The sequence below is a fragment of the Panicum virgatum genome, chromosome 7N (assembly GCF_016808335.1).
Source record: "Panicum virgatum strain AP13 chromosome 7N, P.virgatum_v5, whole genome shotgun sequence".
Classification (NCBI taxonomy): domain Eukaryota; kingdom Viridiplantae; phylum Streptophyta; class Magnoliopsida; order Poales; family Poaceae; genus Panicum; species Panicum virgatum.
Genome location: NC_053151.1, coordinates 19,295,062 through 19,314,943, shown reverse-complemented (window position 1 = coordinate 19,314,943; position 19,882 = coordinate 19,295,062). Strand labels below are relative to the sequence as shown.

Here is a 19,882-nt window from a genome sequence, read left to right as displayed (position 1 = left end):
TATATTAACATCAAACTAGTGTCAACATAACCAATCTTAAATAAAAATTGAAGCTAAAATAATAATATACTAAATTAAACAATGATTGATTACGAAACAAATTAAATTGGAGTGTCATCAAAATTATATACTATAAATATATATATTATGCATGCTTAATATAAAAATAAAATAATCCAAATCCTAACTATATATAAATAAATAGTTATCTTATGCCTAATATTTTATATAACAATAATATGAAACCATAAACTAAATGGGGTCCAAAAATATATCTACAAATATTTATTATGTGTATAAACTAAATCATGTGCTAACTACATCTACAAAATTAATTTATAAAAGTATTGAAAATAGTATTACTAACTTTTTTAAAAAAAATGAAAAAATTCACCACCCCTTTCCTCACTCAGCTGCCATGAACAGTGAGTTCACGACAGCTTGGAAGGGAGGAGGGGACGGGGTATTTATAGTAGGAGCACAAAGGCACCGGTTTGTGCTAGTCAACCGGTGCCAAAAGTAATAGTTCAGCACCGGTTGAAAGCACCAACCGGTGCCTATGTCCAGTGCCAGCAGAGGCACTGGGTCATGGCATTACCCGGTGCTAATGTCTGCTCTATAAGCACCGAGTTGTGCCACCACCCGGTGCCATTGATGCATGGCCAATTTGGTACCGGCTGATGGATTTAACCGGTGCCTTTGTCAGTGCATTGGCACCAGTTTGTGCCGTGGCGCGCCTTGCCAGCGCTCGGCGCAAGAGTATCGGCTATTGATGCAGCCGGTGCTGATGTCTCCCATTAGGACCGGTTCAAACAACATGTGGTTCCTTTGGCCTAGATTTTTGGCCTGTTTTCTAGTAGTGGAACGACGCAGCCGCAGGGCATGAGGATATGAGGCATTGGGCGTTGCAGGAGGACGGTTGGTCCCAAGTCCCAACCTGCACCTGAGCGAGTGAGCGTACATGAGAGGTTGCATATGCATTCACGTAATCACCGCGCCGACGGGGATGAAACAATGCAAGAAGGGTATTTGATCAGTATATGCTGCCAGATAATCAGTATATGTTCTGGGTTTAATCAATCAGAACACTCCTAATCTAAATAAGAGAATATGGAAATTAAAAGCCCCACTCAAGATAAAGATATTCCTCTGGTATCTTAGACGAGGCGTCATTCTTACAAAGGATAATCTTGCAAAACGGAATTGGCAGGGGAACCAACAGTGCTGTTTCTGTCATGAGAATGAAACGATACAACATCTGTTTTTTGACTGCCGATTCACGAGAATGGTATGGGCTTCGGTCTATGCGGCCTGGGGCATACCAAAACCTCATAATATGCCTAGTATGTGTGGGAGTTGGCTCAATGGAATTTCTAAAGAATATAAGCCACTAGTACTTCTGGGCGCGACAGCCTTGTGTTGGTCTGTTTGGCTATGCAGAAATGCGGTGGTGTTCGATAACAAAAAATCTTCCTTTTTGCAGGTTATCTACTCAACTACGCACTGGCTCCGTATATGGGCTATCCTTCAGAAGTATACTTTGCAGGACAAGCTTGTAGCGGCCTCTCATTTCTTGGCACAGGTGGCCAAGGTTTTTTTTGCCCGGGCACATGGGTGGCGGTCTAGTCTTCGGATTGACAGTCATTAGTGTGGAAGGATCTTTATCAAACTCTTTTTAGGCTGTGTGTCGTTTAGGCAGAGGTCGGGAAATTTTCAAGACGATGTATCACCTTGATGTATTGTGCTTGAAATCAATAAAATTTCCCTTTTATGTATCCGTCATTTTTATAGCTCAACAGTTATGTTGACCATAACCAAAACTAAAAAAATACTATTCAAAATTATACTCCTACCACGCAAGCAGAAGCTGGTGTTATTTGTTGTGGGTTGGAAAATAACGAATTGATTGATTAATGTAGAGACCAGCGAACCATTTTATGTAGCAAACCAGAAAATACAGTAACTATAGCAAAAACAAGCAGTCGAACGTATCAAGCGAGCCAGTAGCGAGACAAGAGTTCCTCCCTCCTCATACTGACATTGCAGACTTGCCCAAAGAAACAAAGCAAAACTCATGTCTATGTATGTGGGGAGATGAGACCATTGCTCAATGTATATAGTTAGCTCGCGATTGCTACTAAGCCTATAACCCAGCTGATTTACTGGTTAACTAGTGATGGCATAATATATTTTCTAGACCAAGGTGGGGCCACAGCCCCGTATGTCCTACATATAGCTCCGCCACTGCCGCTGCGTGCATGCGCCGTGCAGGAGCAGGCCGCGTCTACGGTGGCGTCCTTTAGTTTGTTATATATCTCTCTCCATATTTAAATGTATATCTCTGTTGACTTTTTGTACCACATTTGACCGCTCATCTTATTCAAAAAATAATACAAATTTATGAAAATATAATCTATTTTTAAATATATTCAATGATAAAGTAAACTACATCAAAATAAATGATAAGTACAACATAATTTTTTTGAATAAGACAAGTGGACCAACGTTGAGCAAAAGGTCAGCAGTGTCTAAAAAAAGAATGGAGGTAGTAGATTTTTGGTAGTCTAGTTTTTCATAATCGTAATCTCCATATTTAGAGACCCAGGCGATGGCACTGGTCGGGCGATGTGGGAGTTGCCACAGAGGTGGTGCCATGCTGAGCAGAGATCATTACATGGCAGTCGAACGATTGCGGTCACCATGGCCAAACTTAAGTCTCAGTCATCAGATGTTTAATACCAATTATATAAATAAGGGCTAATTCGTGAGATGAATTCATTAAGCTTAATTATTACATATTTTACATATGTGATGCTACAACAATCATTTTCTAATCATAGATTAATTATGCTTAATAGATTAATCTCGTAAATTAGCCACAACTTATGTAATTAGTTTTATAATTAGCTCATATTTAATTATCTAAGTTAGCATCCAAATATCTAATGTGACACAAGGTAGACTTTATTCAAAAATCACTTAAACAAATAGAATATATTCATTGTTTCACTAGGGACATGCCGCCACGGGTACACCGGATCTCCTGGGCCCTGCTAGCCTTTTGGGGCTTGGGGCATAGGGCGCATGTGAGGCCACAGGTTGCAGCTGATACTGTCTACTTAGAGTCATGAATCTCGAGGTATGCTGACATAGCGCTATCGATTTTTGCCTCACAAAATACTATCCACTTACAATGGTTGGAAAAAATAAGAGCCGTTCATCGGTCGAAATTAGACGGTGCAAAAATAGACGGTACCAATGGTACGGTACCAGACGGTACTAAAATGGTGGGACCGGTACCAAATGCAGGTATGACCGGTACCTAAATTAATTATTAATTTTAAATTCAGAAAGGGTACTAAAATGGTTAGTGATGTACTATGCTTGCTTTTTTTTGTTTCTTACAATGAGTTAGCATGACCTATGTTCTTATCTCAAATAATTCAGTGAATGTTTTAAATTACAGCCAATGCTTATAGGTGATGTTAATTCATTTCTTGATGAAGTTTCCATAGCATTCCGCACTAATGCACTCTTGGCAGTTTGCACGGCACTATTTATCAGATCAGCCTGCTGGTATGCTCACAGCTCTCTGCACATTCTTGGGTTATTTGGTTACCTTAGTTTGACTCATGTGCTTGATAAGCACCTTTGTGCTTATAAAAAATATTCAGTGAAATATTTTTAATTGTAGTCAATGTTTGTGCTGATGGTGTTTAACGTACTACTTGATGAAGCTTCTGTACCCACAATGACAACGTTGCTATTATGAGGTACTACAATGGTTCAAATTTTCTGGAGGAATGATGGTTAATTTCCTTTTGCTTATTTACTCTTTATGCGCTCTTCTATTTAACCACTCTGTACCAAATGAGCAATAGGGTCCTGTTGGTCAGATATCATGTGTAGTGAGTGTTTGTAGCATGTAGAGTCATAGAGTGCCAACCTGTTTTTTTTTTCTTCTTCTTTTTATGTATCCTTCATATATGAGCTGTTACGTATTGTGATATCCACAATTTGCTTGCAATGTCAGGCTACTTAGTATTCGTATTATATACAACATTGTATATATAAATGATATGTTTTTAGGGGATTTAGTTGCTTTGCTACTAAATCTATCTTAGGGCACCTTTGAATTTTCCACATTCTATAGTGTTACTTGCTACCTATAGGCGGAAAGATTAGGGATTTCTATGTTGCCTGCAACCAGTTTTGTGAATAGGAAAACGGCCATGGCTTCATCTATTGGACTATTGCTATATATGCTTTGCAACAAGTCAATTTTGGAACTGATAGTCAGATGCTTACTCCGTACAGCGAAGAACTATTAACATGAATGAGCATGTAGTTTGGGACCTATTTAGATTCATACTTGATATTGTATATGCTGTTCAAATTAGCTGTAGAGAACTCCCTCAGTGAAAGAAACTGACTCAATGACTTATTTATGGTTACATGTATATCTACCTAGCCCCCGCGGCAGTTGCCACGGGGTCTCATCTAGTATATGAAAATCATCAGAGCGGGAATTAGAACAGAACACGTCCATTTTTCTTTCTTTCAGGTTCAGATTATTTCTCCTCTAGCAGTCTGGCTTCTTCTGAAACCAGGAGCGGCGACTGGCTGCCTGGGCCGACGATTTGATGTGCCGGCGGCACACGTAGGGGGTTCCTTGGGCAGCAGCGAACGAAGGTGACTCCCCTCGGCGGCACCAGCGGCAGCACACTGCAGGGGCGGGGGCGGTGGCGCCCGACGGGGTCAGTGCCGGGGCCGCCTGTGGGGGGTCACGGTGGTGGCGATGCCGGCACAGCACAAACGTGGAGCCGAGGTGGCGGCACAGGACGGCGTGTGTAGCCAGGGCGGCAGTGCGAGACGGCCGGAGTCGAGGCGTCGTTGCGGCATGTGTGCAGATTAGAACAGACAGTCTATGACCTATGACCTAGGTATATACATCTATTAATATGTGGTGAATGGTATATACATAACATGGTATACACATGTATTAGTATAGGGTACACCAATTACTATATTACCCTTGGCTAATTATTTATATTTTAAATATATATTTTTATTATTATCTTTTAATCAATGGTTAGGAATATTCAGAAAAATTAACGGTACCAGATGATACCGGTGGTACTGTACAACCGCTGTAAACAAGCTCATAGAATATATTCATTGTTTCACTAGGGACATGCCGTCACTGGTGCACCAGATCTCCTGGGCCCTGGTAGCCTTTTGGGGCTTGGGGCACAGGGCGCATGTGAGGCCGTAGGTTGCATCTGATACTGTCCACTTAGAGTTATGAATCTCGTGGTATGTTAACGTAGTGCTATCGATTTTTGCCTCACAGAATTTATAGTAATGCTAGAGCTATAAAACTTTTTACAGAAATCTTACTTACATGCTGACAAACATGGAGATACATCCACGTGGGACAATTTCATTTTTGATTGAAAATCAGCTTGCATGATTATTGCCATCCACATCATCATGTTTTCTTTCTTTTCTCTATCCTTATCATCACGTAAATAGGATTTCTATAGGACATTTTTTTAAGCTTAGCATTACCCTTGATTTTTTTTAAAATTTCCTTAGCATGTGGCAATCATGCCTTTGCCCGCTCAGGGCACCCTGCCTAGGCAAGTTCCTTTTCTGCTGGCCATCTAACGCCGCCCGCTGCCATTTTCTCTGTTGAGGAGGGTCATCCAACTCCGCTGCCGCCTCTTGTTTCAGCTTCATCCTTCTCCCTCGCGCATCGTCTAACGCCGAAGCCACCCTTTCTTGCTTCCCCGTGCGCCATCCAACGTCGTCGCCGCAACCTCTATTTATCATGCCATTCAACCCTGTCGCTGTTTCTTTTTCTCCAGCTTGACCCTTCTCCCCCGCACTCCATCCAATGCCGTTGCCACCCCGCTTGCGTACCAGGATTAAGCGTGGAAGTGGCACGTACCCGTCGTGGGGCCTCTGCAGGGGCGGAAGTGGTGGACACGCAGCTTCGGTGCGACACATGTCACGCGGCAACGTACGTTAGCGAATTTAGGCTTGCTTGCTGTCTTTCCGGTAGGGAAGATGGGCCGACAAGGGAGGAAGCCCAAGTAGAGGAAAAAGGAAACCAATTGGAAAAAAGAAAACACTTGGGGCAGAGGCCAGAGAAGTCACATGGATTGTGGACAAGGAAACAAGGTGAGACATTATGCTTGGGAGGGAAGCTGCCTCACCAGGCACATGACTGGTTTATGAAAATATTAAACAACGTTTCCAGTAGCCGACCTGATAGGTGAATAGGTGATGCATGGCATGGCGAATATTATACGTGCGGCCGCATGTACTGGGGAAATCCATTTTTCTGCCATCTTAGTCCGCGCATCACACGTTATACATTGCCATGCATCACTCACCGGAGCACATGGTAAGCTAGCATTTGGACACAGTAAGAAATCGATCTGAGTTGCTCTGGCAGCCAAGACCGCAGTAGGACGTGCTGGACCCGCAAAAGACGAACTGGCTGCAGCATAGACTGTTGGCACACAAGGCGCCGTCAGCCTAGACACCACATTGTGGCACCGCCTTGGCCTTAGCCTTCGCGGCTAGGCCCGCTGCTGTGATCATGTGCTTTGGTGAATTTTCAGCCATCTTGGTTTGCTAACCGCGTATGATTATGAGTATGCGGTAGGGACCCCTTATATAGAGCTTGTGATAGTGTCTATTATGATGACAACTAGGTGTCGGCGATGAAAATTATGATGAGAAATGGTCGGGAACGAACGGTGGTAGTATTAATAAAAAACAACAAAAACCTTAATGATGACGTCAGAACTTTTCATATTTATGAAATGAGTAAATAAGAAAATAGTTTAATACGGTTGGGAAATCAGTTACGAATGATATGTTTTGCTAAACACGGAAACAGTATCGAGTCCCGTTTTGACTGTGTCCAATGCTCCAATCATCCAAACGCATTACGCCTTCGGTTACTCCGGTCTAACCATGTCCGTGTCGATCTGAGTTGCTGGAAAACACAAGTATATAATCACGTCAGTAAGGACAGGGTTAAACACCGTATCGTTGGATATTACAAAGGTGCAAGCTGCCACTGCACCAGCGAACAAAGCTTTACTCGCGACTTTGGTATATTGTGTAACTTGGTTTTATATACATCAAATTCGACGGAACAAAAACGTACGTCGGACCCATCTAGGCTTTTACAAGGTGCCTGACGGAGGTACGTCTCTCACGTATCCTTGTAAAGATGGAATCCTACTCGACTACAAATAAGACAATCCGGATCAAGCATCGGTAGATGATGGTCTTTTTGTTTTGCAATACACAGATGATACTAACCTTTTTACCAAGAATAATATTGAACAAGCAAAGAACATGAAGCTTTTGCTTTGTGGATTTGAGGCATTCCTATACATCATAGAAAACTTTAGAAATGTGGATCGGAAAGAAGTCAAAGAGGTTCAAAAGAAACTCAGTGTTGCTGGAAAGGAAAGATGCTTTCGGTTATGAGCAAATAAATTATTTCTCATTAATTTATACTTCATTGTAATCTATCCTTTTTTTTTGCTATCTTTCTTTAAATTACCACATGAGGTATTAAAGAATTTAGACTACTACAGGTCTAGCTTCTTTTGACAAAGTGATGAGCATAAAAAGAAGTACAGTACTAGATGAAGTACTCTGTATTCACATGAAAGATCAAGGAGGTTCAGGAATTCTTATTCTTGATGTGCAAAATAGGAGTAGTAAATGGATTTTAAAGCTTATTAATGAAGAGAGGTATGACAAACTCTCCTGAGGAAAAAGTATTTGAGGCACAAAACTATTACACATGTTGAATAAATGCCCGGCAACTCTCACTTTTGATCTAGCTTAATGAAAGTCAAACAAAAGTTTGAGTTTGGGTAAGTACACACTGAGTAGGGAACTCAAATAAGATTTTGGGAGGATACTTGGCTAGGCAAAGTAGCCTTGAGGGACCAATATCCTAGGATTTTATAACATTGTGAGAAAGGGAAGTGTATTTGTTAGTGTGGTTCTTCGAGCTAATCATTTGAATATATCTTTTAGAAGATCTTTGGCTAGCAATAATTTACTGGATTGGCACCATTTAGTGGCTCGAGTAATAAGCGTCCAAGATGAAAGAAAGACATCCATATGGTCTTTGAATCAATATGGGGTTTTCACAGTGCATTCTATGTATAGGGCACTAGTTGTTACCAATGTTGGACCATAAAACCATGTTATTTGGAAGCTAAAGTTTCAGATAAAAATCAAAGTTTCATATGGTCAAAAGATTTAATCACTACTTGGAACCAACCTTCTGTGCCGGGTCAAAACCTGGCATCACTGTCGGATCTACAACCGGCAGTGGAGGCACTATCATTCCTAGTTTGTAATACGAATGAGTAGTAATGGTACACCCTTCACTGCCAGTGGATAACTTTTAAATAATATTTTTATTATGAATAAAAATAAAAAAAATTGAATTTTTCCAAATATCCCCCATCACTCGCGTGATTTTTTGTGCATGCAACAAATTTCCATGATTCGAACTCGCAACCTCCAGCTTCGCGCGATCCTTCCATACCATCCAACTACACCATCAGATGTGTACAAAGATGAGATATTTGCTTTTTAACATCACTTTACAATATCTTGTATTACCCATTTGGAAACTATAATAACTTCAAATGAAAATCTTGTCAACTACAAATTCTAAAATTTTAGAAATTCATTTGTTAAAGTAGATCTAAAACTTGTAGCATATGTTTCGGTTCCAAAATGACCTCAAATAAAAATCTTGTCAACTACGAAGTTGTTAATCTAGTCAAGATTTACAACATTCATGTATATCATTTCTTCATCTGAGATCATTTGAAAGTATCAAATAAATTATTTGCTTCAAAATTCCCATCCAACACATCGGTTCGTACGACCATCACTCTCATTTCGTGTTTTCAACCGGCAAGCCTACTGTTTCCTACTTTCTCGAAGCGAAGCGCCCTGGTCAACAGAATATTATGGTAAACCCGGGGATTTTCAGTCTACAAGATCTTTTCGATAACCTTTTTGGAGCAGAGGGGTGTGTGCCTATTATTAAGTTGACCCATGATCCGACCCAGAATCGAAGAATTCCCTTCATAGACTGGCACTCTCTGGGCCCTATTCTCAAGAATATCATTTCTCACAAGAATAGCAAGAATGAGGTAGCTTAGGCAAACCTGCATCGTCCAGCCGAGGCATCTCGCTCAGACTCAACTTCTGTAAAGAGGAACGACGTTCTTAGGCCCGTTGAGTCAACATAATAGTGGTCTCCTACTTCCATGAACTTGTTTTCTTCTTTCTTTATTACTACCTCCGTTTCACAAAAAAAAGTCCATGAAGGGTTTGAAAATTTGTCCCACAAAAAAAGTCCATAGGGAGAGTATGTGTCTATCTCTCTCCTCCTTCAATCCTCCTCATTTCCTATGCACTCTCTATCTCTCTCCTCTTCCTTAATTCCCGTGCCCAAACCTTTCATGAACTTTTTTTGGGACTGAGGGAGTATTTCTTTATGAATTAGAGTGCGTCTCTGGGGACGAGCCTGCTGATCTAACCGATTTTTTGCTTGATTGGGAATCTAATTCTACAGAGAGAGTGTGGTTCAGGTCACTGCTGACATAGAAGAAAAAGAGAGGGTAGCAACGAACATCAGTAATAAAACTAGTGAATTTCCAAATAGAATAGTGCATCCACGTCAGCATCTCTGTTTGTCATTTCTAGATTGACTCGGTCCACTCTCGTTCGGGGAGACCAGAGACATCCTTGTTATATGTCGTTCCTGTCAAATGAGCTTGAGAGCCACGTTTTCTTGAGCGGATGGCATAAAGTGTCCCCAGGTGGGCCTCATCTAATGGACTATCAGCTTCACGCTTCTTGGTACCGGAACATCTTTTATGTACGACTTCGTCCGGAACATGTTCCTTGTCATTTTCAATGAATTTCACTGGAGCCCGTTGGATCTTCACCAAGACGTGTTTAATTCCATACCTAAAATTCTATAATAGTTACTAGAGCTCCTGGAGCAATGTTTTGATGATTTTCAAAAGAATGAAGTGAGAATAAAATCAAAGGAAACACGTGGCTTCACTGCAGTTTGTAACACGAACCAGCAGTAATAATTTCAGTGCTGATTCGTGTCAACCGGCAGTGATAACTTCATGTTTCACTATCGAGTGCTTCACTGCTGTAATAGGAACCAGCAATAATAGTTGTATTTCCGTCAGTTTCAAGTGCAGTGATGAGCTGGCAAACATGGGTTATTCTGTAGTACCGTAAAATAATTAGTCATGATTTCTATATTTATCTACAAGCTTAAAAGATAATTTATCTCAGAATTAACAAATTGTGCAGGAGCACAGATTGATAGAACTAGAACAATGTCATTTTTTTTACTTTCTGTAACATTTTTATATGCCTTTGGATCAAACTATGTTGGGCCCGCACCGTGCTGTGGCCGTGTCGACCATGCCATGCGGGGGGCAGCGTCAGTGGCCTCGCTTAAGTTTCTTTTCTTTTCTTTTTTTCTTAAGGCGAAGGGTCCAATGAATCTCTCATCGCAAGAACCCAGAAGTGACGATGATACTGGAGAATCATCTCCAAATGATTAATAGATTCAAAGAAAAAGTCAGAAATGTTTCTTAGATTCTATCAGATTTTAGAAATCAGAAAAAAAATAGTTCCTCTATCTAGAGAATCTACATTACTAACTTCTTTCAAAAATTTTTCTGTGAGAATATATAATTTTGAGGGACATCTTCCTTGAAAATGGAAATGATTGAGTACTTCTCTTCATCTTCTTTATTTGAGTGTCGTTTTATAAACGCTCGTTTGTGTTCTCGTACGATTGCAGCATGTTTCGTCGGTGATCAGTCCGTGGCCCGGCTTGGCGCTGTGCCACGGAAGGCTGGTTGGGCACCACGCAAGAACCGAGAAGTGACGATGGATTATAGATTTGTCAAGTTTCAAGGTACGTTTCCTGAAAAACAACAAACACGACTAATACCTATATGTATACGCCACACTCCAGCACAACTCATACTACACGTGGATAGCAAAAAAAACTGGAAAGCCACAGGTCAGTTGTGCCTTGTGCGGCATAAATCCGTGCGCCTCTGCGGGATCGATTTCTTACCATGTCCAAATGCTACCATATTATGGGCTCCGGCGGATGCCGTCATATAGCGTGCAAGGTTGGCCATAGCAGGCTATAGCGCCGCTATAGCGCTGCTATAGCGCTGGGAGAGAAGCCACGCGATGTTTAACCCGATATTAAAAATGTTGGCAATAGTGGGCTATTGCGGCGCTATAGCGCCAATATAATGATTTTGATGGCCCTCCGATAAAACGTATAGCCCACTATTGCCAACCTTAATAGCATGTGATGTGCGGGGCTGATGGATGGCAGCTCCAGTGGCACAGCCCCAAGCCCCCAACCGGCGGCTACTAGGAGATCCGGTGCACCCGTGGCGGCACGTCAGCAGTGAACTAATAAATGCATTTCACTGGCGTTGGACCTATCCAGACCGATCCCGGTGACCCGTCATGGTTGCTCACGACTCATGAGGCCACTCCCAATGTATTGGGCCTTGAGGTTGAGTCTTGAGTGGGAAGACCCAACTTAAAACCCAACATTCCCAATGCATTGGGTCTTGAGGTTAGGTCCTGAGTGGGAAGACCCACCTTAAGACCCAGGGTTGGCAGAATAAAATCAGGTCTTACAGTATCGGTAGTTGTGAAGACCTTGGATCTTGATTAAGACCTAGGTCTTGCCTTTGGTTCATTTAATTGACTGCCACATCACCTCTTCCCTGCGACATCAGCCCAAGGCCCAAAGATAAGACCCAGCATTGGGATAGGCCTGAGTGGGCTCTGGATGGCCTGGGTGAACTGATGATTGTGCTAGCTCCGGAAGAGAAGCCGGCCTGCTTGAACCCGGCTGTGAAGCCCGGGTATGTATATATAGTATGTATTAGCGAGTCGAGGACACACTGACAGCATTTGGACACAACGAGGAATTTGTCCCACACCGTGAGTCTGTTGTGTTTGAAAAAAAAGACTTGCGGATATATTTTCTGTTTATCCATTTTATTTTTCGCTACATGCACGGCCACAAACTCGCTGTTGCCCGTGTCAACATGCCATCCTAGGTTCAGCAGAGCACACCCACTCAAACACACTCATCAGTGCGCACACACACCCAGAGGCCTCGCCATGAACACGCATAACTCAGCCCCCATGTAAATACCTAGGACATATAGTAGTGGCACAAGATATATAGCTAGCTCGTTCCGGTAGTAGAAAACATGCATGCGAATATGCGATGTCATGGACTCATGAGTCGCCTCTTGGCTTTACCACCAGTCATGGCCCCGAGCACTGGCTCTGGCAGCCAACGCCACAATACTTGGCGCCGAGCCCGCAGAAGCCGAACTGGCTGCAGCAAAGGTTGTTAGCGCACATGGCGCCGCCAGCCTGAATGCCACACTGCTCGCCTACCTTCACCAGCTCCACGCCAGCGAGAGTGGGTGTGGGTGCGGGCGCAGGACCCTCATGACAGTTGCTCTGACAGCCGAAGCCGCAGTAGGCTGGACCGGACCCGCAGTAGCCGAACCTGCTGCAGCAGCGGCCGTCACCGCAAACAGCGCCGCCGACCTGGAAGCCACAGGTCGGCACCGCCTGGGCCTCCGCGGCCGCCGCCAAGTAGACATGGTCAAGCGCGGTCAACACCATGATCTTTGCGGCTAGGCCCGCTGTTGCAATGATGCGTTTCGGTGAATTTTCAGCCATCTTGAGTTGGTTTGCTTTCCTCATATATATGATGATGAATTGATGATCATGCGCGCCAGGGCCACTTTATATAGAGCTTTGGAACCTAGTGTTGTCCGCCATAATAACCGGGTATCATATCGAATCCCGCCTTCACTGTGTTCAAACCACCCTAAAGCATTAAGCCCTCGGTCACTCCGGTCTAATCAAGTCTCTGGGAGGCACATGCCTTCGGTATAAACAACGACAAATGTTTTTTTTCAGAAAGAATATTCGATCACGGATGCAAGTATATAGTTTTTTTTACTCAACAAGTATAGGGTTTTTGATAAGGGAGTACAGGGTTAATTTAAGGAATTGCATCCAACCAAGAGCTATACGGTAGCTCCAAGACACATACATATTTACTATTTAGACCGCTGAGGTGGTGTAATACTATCTAGGTCCTATTTGTGACGGTGCAGTTAAAATATAAGAAAAACAAATTCTACCGGGGGAGGAAACGGCCCCACCGTTTTTTCATTAAGAGGAAGCCACACCGGCTTAACTGGGTAGAGAAATCCCCCGAACCTTGGCCCATGCCCGAGAGGGCCAAGCCTCGCGGCGAGCACAGCGAGGGTTTTTTTTACACCAACTGCCGGAATTTGCTTCTGATGAGAATTGAACTCAGGACCTGTTGGGGCGCGACGCTACCGGACCGGACTAGCCAACTGGCCGCCCGGCCTTTCGTGCAGTTAAAATATAAGCAAACGAGAGATCGTAATAATGATCCACGGTTCCAGTACAGTGGCTCTACATGATTTTTTTTTTTTTGAAAAAAAGAGTGCACCGGCAAACTATCGTGTTTAGCATTGACATAACGGCACCCTTAACTGTCTGGCAGCCAACTGTCAATCGGTGCCGTTATGTACCAGCGTCGATGTAACTGTGTCCAACCATCGATCTGCTTGAGGCTTGCATTGCCTCGGTTGCTCCGGTGTGTCCAGTTAACAATAGTCCCGGCCATCAGTTGCTGGGTAAAACAAATCAGAGGTGCGTAGGCGGAACACCAGTGATTGCATGTTAATTAATAATTGTTGCACAAAACGGCGAAATAGGGTACATATTTATATAGTCTAGATGATCTAGCCGGCTCCCTTGCTTTTATCAACAACCCAAACAGATTACAAACAGCTTATACTAAATCTACGCGTGAGCTACAAGAACCAGGAGCCGGTCAAGGCAATCCAAACTATATTTATTACAAAGTTTGTTTACCAACTAACACTATGAAGTTGTGCAAGCCTTGCTTCCCTCTTAATCATCAGAAAGAAATTCTTCTTTTAGAAATATGCTTTGAATGCATCGATCCGCAACACAAGATAAGAGCATCTCCAAGAGATTGTCTAAATTTGACTAGCTCTTTATTGTATGTGCAGAATTTTGTTACCTTTCTGCTGTAAAAAATTGAGCCAAATCGGAGCACCGAGTGAAAAGTTATGCCTGTTTTACCGAAGGTAACTCAAGTTACGCGTTTCCAAAGGCACAACTCGGCAGATTGGCCGGCGGCAGTTAGGGCAAAGCTTCCCTATCCCCGGCAGTTTGGGCAATGCAACTGAGCAAAGCGTCTCAGTTAGGGCAAAGTATCCCTGGTATGTGCAGCAATAGGTCTCGCCAGATGAAATCAAAAAGGGCTTCGATGCAAGGCGAAATAACAAGGCGTCTTGCAACCTATCTAGGGCTGGCGCGGCGAGAGTTCACGCAAGGCGGCTAGTGAGGGCAAGTCGAGTAATGGGGTGGATCGACTGTTGTTTGGGTAAAGGTGGATGGGATAGCGGCGGAAACAAACTGCAACGGGCGATTGAACTACGACCAGGAACACACTAAACCAGCAACAAGACTCGACCACGGACACAAACTCAACAAAGCGAATTTGAAACGAAATTGCAAAGGCTAAAACGGTTCTAGGACAGTGATATTTTTTTGTAGGGTTTTTGTGGTCTCGAGGACAGTGAGACGAAATGAATCAAAAGGGAGAAACGAAGGGTAATACCTCACGGGAAACCGGAAATCTAATACCACTTGATAAAGACTAGGCCCGATCTTCCGAGAGGTAGGGTAGATTCGATTGGTGGAGTACGTGATGTTGGCGATCCGACTTCTAATCAGACACGAATTCGAAGCCTGCAACTGTTACACCACCGCTCCGCTGGTTATCAACCAAGCACAACTTGATTGACCTCGCCGAGAAGGCTTTTCAAGCAAGCGAATCGAAGAACACAAGCAGGAAAGGATAAACACGCAATCTGAAATTGCAAATATTTATGAAGCAAAAATCAAAGTGGGGGTTCAAGAACTCGATTATAAAGGACTAATCAACACAGTGGAGGAGATCAAGAATCAATCTCTATTTCTCGAAGAAAAACACAAAAACTAAACAAAACCCAAGTCTATCAGCGGCGGCTACTGAGTTTATGAGCTAGGGGCGACCTAGGGTTGGGGGCGTCCAGGGGTGGGGCGCCCACAACTTGGGCTTAAGGCCCGACAACAAAGCCTGAAAAGGCCCAAAACAGGTGTCGCGACACCTTTCCATAGTCACACAGAATGATTCAGGAGGCTTTTGGAGCTGGGACTAGAACCAAAAGAAGCGTCTCGTCGTCACAATTCCAACGCATCCAAGATCACCTCATTAAGACTCCGTATGAGGGAGATATCGCCGAAACCATGCAGGGGTGTTGGCTGAATCTGAGATGAACATGAAGACCGAGTTGGAGTCGACTTGTAACTTGGAGATGAGGCCGGTTCGTGCATGTCCAATGTGGCGATGTCCTCATCAGATGCAGTCATTAGGACAAGCATGTATCTTCTGTGCCTCTAATCGTAATGGACAAACGACTTTTTTGCCTCGTATGTTGTCTCCGGCAAGGTGTTACCCTCAGGGAGTAAGTTTTTTATAAGTTTTAGCAACTCCTCGAATCCCGTGTCAGACAAACCATTTGATGCCTTCCATTGCAATAATTTCAATGTGGTACCCAACTTCTTTTGGCTTTGTTTGCAATCTGGGTACAACAATGTTCTGTAGTCCTCCAACATACTCTTCAGATCTCTAGATTCCTTTTCAGTTTCACAAATTTCCTCGGCTTCGCGCAGCATCTGACCCAGATCATCTTCTACAACGTGTCCTTCAGCATCTTTCTAGTGTCAACATAACCATTCTTAAATAAAAATTGAAGCTAAAATATTAATATATTAAATTAAACAATGATTGATTACGAAACAAATTAAATTGGAGTGTCATCAAAATTATATACTATAAATATATATATTATGCATGCCTAATATAAAAATAAAATAATCCAAATCCTAACTGTATATAAATAAATAGTTATCTTATGCCTAATATTTTATATAACAATAATATGATACCATAAACTAAATGGGGTCCAAAAATATATCTACAAATATTTATTATGTGTATAAACTAAATCATGTGCTAACTACATCTACAAAATTAATTTATAAAAGTATTGAAAATAGTATTACTAACTTTTTAAAAAAATGAAAAAATCGCCACCCCTTTCCTCACTCAGCTGCCATGAACAGTGAGTTCACGGCAGCTTGAAAGGGGGGAGAGGACGGGGTATTTATAGTAAGAGCACAACGGCACCGGTTTGTGCTAATCAACCGGTGCCAAAAGTACTTATTCAGCACCGGTTGAAAGCACCAACCGGTGCCTATGTCCAGTGCCAGCAGAGGCACGGGGGCATGGCATGACCCAGTGCTAATGTCTGCTCCATAACCACCGAGTTGTGCCACCACCCGGTGCCATTGATGCATGGCCAATTTGGTACCGGCTGATGGATTTAATAGGTGCCTTTGTCAGTGCATTGGCACCGGTTTGTGCCGTGGCGCGCCTTGCCAGTGCTTGTTGCAGGCCAAGAGTACCGGCTATTGATGCAGCCAGTACTGATGTCTCCCATTAGTACCGGTTCAAGCAACAAGTGGTTCCTTTGGCCTGGATTTTTGGCCTGTTTTCTAGTAGTGGAACGACGCAGCCGCAGGGCATGAGGATACGAGGCCTTGGGCGTTGCAGGAGGACGGTTGGTCCCAAGTCCCAACCTGCACCTGAGCGAGTGAGCGTACATGAGAGGTTGCATATGCATTCACGTAATCACCGCGCCGACGGGGATGAAACAATGCAAGAAGGGTATTTGATCTGTATATGCTGCCAGATAATCAGTATATGTTCTGGGTTTAATCAATCAGAACACTCCCTAATCTAAATAAGAGAATATGGAAATTAAAAGCCCCACTCAAGATAAAGATATTCCTCTGGTATCTTAGACGAGGCGTCATTTTTACAAAGGATAATCTTGCAAAACGGAATTGGCAGGGGAACCAACAGTGCTGTTTCTGTCATGAGAATGAAACGATACAACATCTGTTTTTTGACTGCCGATTCACGAGAAATGGTATGGGCTTCGGTCTATGCGGGCCTGGGGCATACCAAAACCTCATAATATGCCTAGTATGTGTGGGAGTTGGCTCAATGGAATTTCTAAAGAATATAAGCCGCTAGTACTTCTGGGCGCGACAGCCTTGTGTTGGTCTGTTTGGCTATGCAGAAATGCGGTGGTGTTCGATAACAAAAAATCTTCCTTTTTGCAGATTATCTACTTAACTACGCACTGGATCCGTACATGGGCTATCCTTCAGAAGTATACTTTGCAGGACAAGCTTGTAGCGGCCTCTCATTTCTTGGCACAGGTGGCCCAAGGTTTTTTTTTGCCCGGGCACATGGGTGGCGGTCTAGTCTTCGGATTGACAGTCATTAGTGTGGAAGGATCTTTATCAAACTCTTTTTAGGCTGTGTGTCATTTAGGCAGAGGTCGGGAAATTTTCAAGACGATGTATCACCTTGATGTATTGTGCTTGAAATCAATAAAATTTCCCTTTTAAAAAAAAATGCTGCCAGATCATTCAGGCAATAATAATACAATCAGTTTGCTCACCGCTGCGCTGTGGACTCATTATCGCTGCATCCGTCATTTTTATAGCTCAACAGTTATGTTGACCATAACCAAAACTAAAAAATACTATTCAAAATTATACTCCTACCACGCAAGCAGAAGCTGGTGTTATTTGTTGTGGGTTGGAAAATAACGAATTGATTGATTAATGTAGAGACCAGCGAACCATTTTTATGTAGCAAACCAGAAAATACAGTAACTATAGCAAAAACAAGCAGTCGAAACGTATCAAGCGAGCCAGTAGCGAGACAAGAGTTCCTCCCTCCTCATACTGACATTGCAGACTTGCCCAAAGAAACAAAGCAAAACTCATGTCTATGTATGTGGGGAGATGAGACCATTGCTCAATGTATATAGTTAGCTCGCGATTGCTACTAAGCCTATAACCCAGCTGATTTACTGGTTAACTAGTGATGGCATAATATATTTTCTAGACCAAGGTGGGGCCACAGCCCCGTATGTCCTACATATAGCTCCGCCACTGCCGCTGCGTGCATGCGCCGTGCAGGAGCAGGCCGCGTCTACGGTGGCGTCCTTTAGTTTGTTATATATCTCTCTCCATATTTAAATGTATATCTCTGTTGACTTTTTGTACCACATTTGAACCGCTCATCTTATTCAAAAAATAATACAAATTTATGAAAATATAATCTATTTTTAAATATATTCAATGATAAAGTAAACTACATCAAAATAAATGATAAGGTACAACATAATTTTTTTGAATAAGACAAGTGGACCAACGTTGAGCAAAAGGTCAGCAGTGTCTAAAAAAAGAATGGAGGTAGTAGATTTTTGGTAGTCTAGTTTTTCATAATCGTAATCTCCATATTTAGAGACCCAGGCGATGGCACTGGTCGGGCGATGTGGGAGTTGCCACAGAGGTGGTGCATGCTGAGCAGAGATCATTACATGGCAGTCGAACGATTGCGGTCACCATGGCCAAACTTAAGTCTCAGTCATCAGATGTTTAATACCAATTATATAAATAAGGGCTAATTCGTGAGATGAATTCATTAAGCTTAATTATTACATATTTTACATATGTGATGCTACAACAATCATTTTCTAATCATAGATTAATTATGCTTAATAGATTAATCTCGTAAATTAGCCACAACTTATGTAATTAGTTTTATATTAGCTCATATTTAATTATCTAAGTTAGCATCCAAATATCTAATGTGACACAAGGTAGACTTTATTCAAAAATCACTTAAACAAATAGAATATATTCATTGTTTCACTAGGGACATTGCCGCCACGGGTAACACCGGATCTCCTGGGCCCTGCTAGCCTTTTGGGGCTTGGGGCATAGGGCGCATGTGAGGCCACAGGTTGCAGCTGATACTGTCTACTTAGAGTCATGAATCTCGAGGTATGCTGACATAGCGCTATCGATTTTTGCCTCACAAAATACTATCCACTTACAATGGTTGGAAAAATAAGAGCCGTTCATCGGTCGAAATTAGACGGTGCAAAAATAGACGGTACCAATGGTACGGTACCAGACGGTACTAAAATGGTGGGACCGGTACCAAATGCAGGTATGACCGGTACCTAAATTAATTATTTTTTAATTCAGAAAGGGTACTAAATGGTTAGTGATGTACTATGCTTGCTCTTTTTTGTTTCTTACAATGAGTTAGCATGACCTATGTTCTTATCTCAAATAATTCAGTGAATGTTTTTTACAGCCAATGCTTATAGGTGATGTTAATTCATTTCTTGATGAAGTTTCCCTAGCATTCCGCACTAATGCACTCTTGGCAGTTTGCACGGCACTATTTATCAGATCAGCCTGCTGGTATGCTCACAGCTCTCTGCACATTCTTGGGTTATTTGGTTACCTTAGTTTGACTCATGTGCTTGATAAGCACCATTGTGCTTATAAAAATATTCAGTGAAATATTTTTAATTGTAGTCAATGTTTGTGCTGATGGTGTTTAACGTACTACTTGATGAAGCTTCTGTACCCACAATGACAACGTTGCTATTATGAGGTACTACAATGGTTCAAATTTTGTCGAGGAATGATGGTTAATTTCCTTTTGCTT

The 19,882-nt window shown here is 42.5% G+C and overlaps 1 protein-coding gene across 1 annotated transcript; it reads right to left on the bottom strand.

The window, feature by feature from the left end:
* Positions 1–12,411: 12,411 nt before the first annotated feature.
* Positions 12,412–12,837, bottom strand: LOC120680981 (agglutinin isolectin 2-like). Its single transcript, XM_039962544.1, has one exon. The coding sequence runs from the start codon at positions 12,835–12,837 to the stop codon at positions 12,412–12,414; it is 426 nt and encodes a 141-aa protein (XP_039818478.1).
* Between the last annotated feature and the right edge of the window lie 7,045 nt (positions 12,838–19,882).

What these genes read in the sequence shown, in the direction of transcription:
- LOC120680981 (XM_039962544.1), bottom strand. Translation starts at nt 12,837, where the DNA reads ATGGCTGAAAATTCACCGAAACGCATCATTGCAACAGCGGGCCTAGCC.